This window comes from Lathyrus oleraceus, chromosome 5 (genome assembly GCF_024323335.1).
Source record: "Lathyrus oleraceus cultivar Zhongwan6 chromosome 5, CAAS_Psat_ZW6_1.0, whole genome shotgun sequence".
Lineage (NCBI taxonomy): Eukaryota > Viridiplantae > Streptophyta > Magnoliopsida > Fabales > Fabaceae > Lathyrus > Lathyrus oleraceus.
Window position 1 is genome coordinate 363067158 of NC_066583.1, and position 6182 is coordinate 363073339.

General features: G+C 35.6%; 1 protein-coding gene across 1 annotated transcript; it reads right to left on the reverse strand.

Annotated features, from left to right (window-relative positions):
• Positions 1 to 638: 638 nt before the first annotated feature.
• On the reverse strand, positions 639 to 1881 carry LOC127079190 (fe(2+) transport protein 1). The gene is made up of 3 exons (XM_051019611.1): positions 1267 to 1881; positions 1018 to 1167; positions 639 to 944 (listed from the first exon to the last, which is right to left on the reverse strand). Exons 1-3 carry the CDS (start codon positions 1855 to 1857, stop codon positions 639 to 641), a joined length of 1047 nt encoding a protein of 348 aa, XP_050875568.1. The 5' UTR covers positions 1858 to 1881.
• Between the last annotated feature and the right edge of the window lie 4301 nt (positions 1882 to 6182).

Consider the following 6182-nt stretch of genomic DNA (forward strand, 5'->3'; position numbering starts at 1 on the left):
GCCAGAGGGTTAGGCACCACACACACAAGCACATGCATGCGTCATATGCATGGCGCATTTGCTAAACTACACATGCATGCGTCAGTAACCATGACGCCTCCGTTCAATATTTTCGAATCCTTTGTAATCTAAGTGGATGCGCAAGTTCATCTGTTTGAAAAGTGATTATTATTTTTTTAAATGATTATTTAAAAACTTAATTTTAAAAATATGGTTATTTTAAAAAAAAATCAAAATTTTACTGTGTTATATTTATTTATTTGTGACAAATATGCTTTATTTTTTTAATGTATGAGTCAGGAAACATCTACTTTGGTGACCTTTAATGAATCTCAATTGCTTATAAACTCTTGCTCATGAAAGAATGAGGATATACACATTCTTTTATGGATTATAGAATGCTATGAAGCAAATAAAGAATAACAAAACATGTAAAAAAAATAAAAACAACACCAATGAGCAAAATCAGAATGAACTATAAACAAAGTAACTATATTCCATCAAATAATAAAGTCACAAAAACGTGATTCCTAGACTAAACTAGAATAATTGGAAACCATACTTTTCTTTAAAAAAATGGTTACAATTAACTAACATAAAAGTTATATGAGTAAGAATTAAACTAAGTTTATTATATTTTAAGCCCAAATTGCCATAACCGACATGCCTCCTGCGCCTAAAAAAACAGCTATATAACACAATAATTGAAGTTTGATTCTACTTTGCAACTTTGTACCCATAAATTCATTAGCCAATAAATCAACAAGTGCCATGTAATTGAGAAGCCCTGCAGAAATAGCATTTAGAACCCCTTCTACAATTAGTGCAGTTGGACTAGTGTCACTATACACTTCTGATAATCCAATCCCTAATGCTATCCCAAATGGCGTCGTCACTGAGAAAAAAAATACCATTATCACTTTCATCTTCACTCCATAATCAGCCTGTAAAAAATATACATAACACATTAGAGTCGTATAATAATAGTAATAGTGATAACAATAATAATAATAATACCTGTAATATGCAACCACCCAAACCCATTCCCTCAAAGAGTTGATGGAAGCAAAGTGCAGCAATGAGAGGCTTTATTGTGCAAGGATTCTCCGAAGCACCCATTGACAAACCAATCACTACTGAGTGCACCACAATTCCTAACTCCAAAACCTGAACCCAATTCCACACACATCATATCAACAAAACAAGAAACAAGAAACAAGAAACTCAACATAAATATAAGATTTAATAACAAAGAAATTAATTAACCTGAGCCACAACACGGTATCGAAGCAATTGTTCGGCATTCACATTCTTCTCATGTCCATTTGCAATCGCAAGACCATGACCATGAACATGACCAAGTTCCAATTCCTTTGTCGTTTCCAAATTATTCACAGAAGAAGACATAGGAAGTTTCTTTTTAAAATAACTTAAAGAAAATGAATCAACCATGAGAGTAAAAATGGCGGAGATCATAGCAATGAAAGTGGTGAATGGGAATTTATGCCAAGGGTGTTGAGGCAAACAAGGAGAAGTTAAATCCGCAAATGAATCTGGCATCACGTGCATATAACCGGTAGCAAGTATAACACCGCATGCAAAAGCTTTTATAACGACGAACAAGTCTCCGTCGGGTTTTAAAGCCGGAACCGAAGTTGTGAAAATCGGAATGCAAACACCAATCATGCTTGACAATAATATGCAAAATATTGCAATTACCTTTAATTTTAGTGCTTCATTTTTATCGTGACAACCACCTTCATATTTCGATGAACATTCTTCACACGAGACTAATGGTAATGATAATAATAGAAATAGAATGGTTACAACTACAACATTGGGGTTGTTTCTTACCATATTTATATGAAAGAAACAACTGAACTGAACTTGTTAGGGAGAAACTGTGATGTGAGAAATGAGTGTTTGTTACAATGAGAGGTTTTGAGAGATTTTATAGGCAGAGAGTATTTCATAGTTTAGATGTGAAAATGATGAAATTACTTTATTGCACTTAAGTTAAAGTGTTTTTATATATAATTAGGGGTAGATTTGGAAGAATGGAGAGAGTGTGGTTGCTTGCGTTGGGTGTGTGGTAAATATGGTTCCTTGAAAAACTCAATTGCTCTTGATCCATCATGGCATAAGTAAGACACATGCTTCAACTTCTTTTTTATTTAAAGAGACACAATTATGACATATCTGAAAATGAATGATTGCATGGAAGAGTGACACTTAACTTTTTTTTCTCTATAAAACTAGTTGAAATCTGAGAAATATTGTTTAATTTGATAATTTTATTATAGAAATTGAAAATTAAAAAATAGATTAACTGAAATATTCAACAACAATAAATTAGTTGATTTAATATATCATGGAAACAATTATTATTGAGTTGACATCGACATACTTGTAGGCATAACAATTCATATAGTATATAATTAAGAAAAATGTTAAGCATAGTATTTTGTTTAATACTACAAACTATTAAAGTTTGAAGATCCTAATACAAATCATTTAGTAACGTGTTATGCCTATGATTATGGAATGACTTTAATTTTTTTTTTTGTCTCAATACTCATAGAATTTGATAATTGTTAACTATTCTTCTATATAAGATCCACTTCTTTGAATGTTAAGACAACAATGAAATGTTTGAATATATTTTCAAAGTAATTGTAGAATAAAATCATGTTACTTCTTTCCACCTAACAACCATATAACTTGGTCAAATTATCATATGCTTATTTTCGGAGGACACATTAATCCACGACGTGAACTCCCTTGCCTCTTAATTTGAATAAGCTGACATAAATTTTATAGAAGCAAGTTTTCAACTTTTAATTCATCCTTGATCATCCATACATTAATAATAATTAGGTAGCAAGGGCATTCCTTGGTTATTTATAGGTAATGCATTCTATCATAGTATCCCCTCCAATACTATAGATTTGTCATTATAAATATTTGAAATATAATACATTGATTATAAATACTATAGATTTATCATAGTATGCTCAATTAAAATATAATGTTGTAATGTATTTTATCATAAATATTTTATTCAAGAATACAATCACATAAAAAAACTAGTTAATATATAATTAATATATTATTTACCTTCGTCATTGTCTCATTTCTTTTCTTTCAAAATTGTAACAACCCAACATAATACACGTCTAGAATGATATTATAGTGAACCGTTAAACTGGTTTTGAGTACATACATTATATGAATGACATCTAAATATATGGATAACATTTACCAAGATACAAAATACAGTGTGTACATATAAAGGATGTCTGATACAATTCTACAAAAGATAAAGAGATGTAGAGGAAAACAAAAGTCAAAACAACAAGGTCTTCAAAGTCTTCATGCCTTTCCTTTACTTTTATCCTTACCCGATCCACTTGAAATATTGAATATGTAGTGAGATACAACTTATCTCAGTGGAGTTCCCATATCTTATGGGTCTACTCGATCAAAGGTGCCTATTATTACTCATTAACCTAATATTATACTCGCATATCATGAGAGCAAACTAAGAGGTTAGAACTCTTAAGTTCTCACAATGTGTGATCACGCAATCACCTATTACCCTACTCGTAATGGGAAAGCGTATAAGAGAGTGTCTGTCTTATTGATTACACAACACATGAAGATTAGCTTCTAGCTACCTGGTCAATTAGATATGTTATGGCAAGGCTAGTCTCGTCAAGTAGAGTGAATTATTAAACCTTATCCATTATGGAGGGTTTTACGGTGGGACCTACCCCTGGAGTTTTATAAATGCCCACCTTGGGGACTTACAAAACCTAATCATATCCTACTCTCGATCGGTACTAGGAATTATGATACTCATTGTCGAATTCTAACACGATCACATGTAAGCCCTAGAGGTCAATACTTTTGGTAATTGTTGTCGCAACGCGAAAAACAACCGGCGGGAAAAACAAAACAAACAGAGTCGCCACCGTGCGTTATTTATCCCAAAGGAGGGAAAGGAAACGCTCGAAGTAAACCTAGAAAGGAATGGTCTTACGACCGAAGATTACAAGGTACTAGAGTCGGTTACGCAAGGGAAAGGTATTAGCACCCCTCACGTCTGTCGTACTCGACGGGATCCACGCTCAAAAGAATAGAATAAGGTTGCTAAATAACTGCTCAAAAGAATGCACACACACTGGAATAAAACACAGATGGAAGAAGACGGAGGAAGCGGGCTCGGCAGGATGTCGCATCCTGGGCCTACGTAGTTTGTCAGAAACAAACATCAGAGTCAACGTAGTTCGGGGGGAATGGGAAACATGCTCGCTAGGACATCGCATCCTATGCCTACATATCTTCTCTATCCAGAGAAGAATCAGAACACTCGTAGTTCGGCTAACGCACGCCGAAACAAAACACAATACAAAGACGCTGAGACGTCAAAAGAAACACACAAACGGAAACAGACTGCCAATGGCTGGGCTTACGTCCAACTCCGAACAAACAAATGCAAATAGGATACGGAAGGCCAATCGCTGGTCTTACATCCATCTCCTAACACACACAAAAAGGTTATCAAACAGACAAGTTAATAGGGAGTCTGACACTCGAGCCTAATAACTGTCACACAAACCACCAAGAAGACGCTGAGACGTCAAAAAACAAAAGGGCTGAACACACAAACTACTAGGGAGTCTGGAACTCGGACCTAATAGCTGTCAAGCAAAACACACACAAAAAGAAGAAAAAAAAAAGGCGCCCGGAGAGATCTCGCACGATCTCCTGCCTACGTACCTCATCTGGTATGAGGATCAGGGTGACGTAGTTCCCCTTAACAGGGGAGAAACTTTCTCCTAACCAGAGACCGGGAAATAACAAACTAAAAGGGAGACTGACTCGAGCCTAATAGTTGTCATGCAATCCACAATAGTCCTAGGTTGAGGTATCTAAACAGATCCTAACTCGCACAGGAAGCAAGTTGAAACAACGAATAAATAGCAACTAAACATCACAGGTGAATAGGTATCACACACTATATGCAAACAAGCGGCTCATACAAGACTGGGCTTTAGTCAAGGGGTCATATCAACCTCGACAAACAAGCCAACACTGAAAGGGGTGTCCGAGGCTCTTAACCACTGACATTGACTGTCAGGGTGAGCAGATGAAAGGTAATGAGGGTTAGACCTCATAGCTCTTAACCCTGGCCTGGGTGAGCTTAAATCAAAGAAGGTGTGGGGGTCCAGAATGAGGGACCCTATTGCACCTGACTGACTATACAAGATTTTGGGTGTTTATTCAAAAGCCTCAGCACGTAGTGCGAGCATAATGAAAGACTCAACTGAATAGCAGGGGATTGATTGCAAATCCCTTCTATCTGCCAATGCCTCTTCACTTAGGAGGTCTTTGAAGTACATGGCACAAATATAAATAATCACAAACATTGCCTCTTAAGGAGGGCTTCACACAGGTGCCTGCCAAAAGAAACGGCAGGACTTCCAGACTACATGGAGAATAGAATGGTTACCTAGGTGGTATGCCAACCACAAGCAAAGCAATGCTCAAGCAATGAGCTAAAGCAACTAAAGTACCTGTAAGAAAATCAAACAAGTCAATATTGTACTCAGACAAACCAAACAGACAATCAACAGTGGTTCCAACCCATATGTACACAATACAAGTCCTATGTGTAAACAACTCAAGTGAGTTCAACACCAATAAACCTACAACACAAGAAAGGTTAGTGGACAAAGCAAATTTGCATCTCAAGTCATAAGATTGCATCAACCACTAGAGGTAATAGCTTGAACCTGAAATACAAAGCTCAAAAGATGAGTACAAACCACTAGTACCAAGACTAGGGTCAAAGGCAAAGCAAAAAGTCAAAACAGAAGTGGATATTCAACATGAAGCATCTTTAATCAAACAAGAACATGTCCTAAAAAGGACCAAGTCTAAATCATCAAGCAAAGTCATCACATGAGCAAGATATGGCAAAGTCAATTACAAAGCACACAATTGGACATCAAGAATCAAAATTCCATATTAAAACAGAAATGAATCAAACAATCATGAAAATTTTTATGTGAATACAACATGTTAAACACAAGCATCATGCAAAAAATTGGAATCAACAGAGCTCAATTGACATATCAATGAAAATGAACAAGATCAACATCAAAATGTGTGACACA

Excerpts from the sequence above, each read along its gene's own strand:
- LOC127079190 (XM_051019611.1), bottom strand. The coding sequence starts at position 1,857 with ATGGTAAGAAACAACCCCAATGTTGTAGTTGTAACCATTCTATTTCTA. Across the intron at positions 1,168-1,266 it reads GATACCGTGTTGTGGCTCAG|GTTTTGGAGTTAGGAATTGT; the intron begins GTTAATTAATTT and ends AATTGGGTTCAG. Across the intron at positions 945-1,017 it reads TGGGTGGTTGCATATTACAG|GCTGATTATGGAGTGAAGAT; the intron begins GTATTATTATTA and ends TATTTTTTACAG.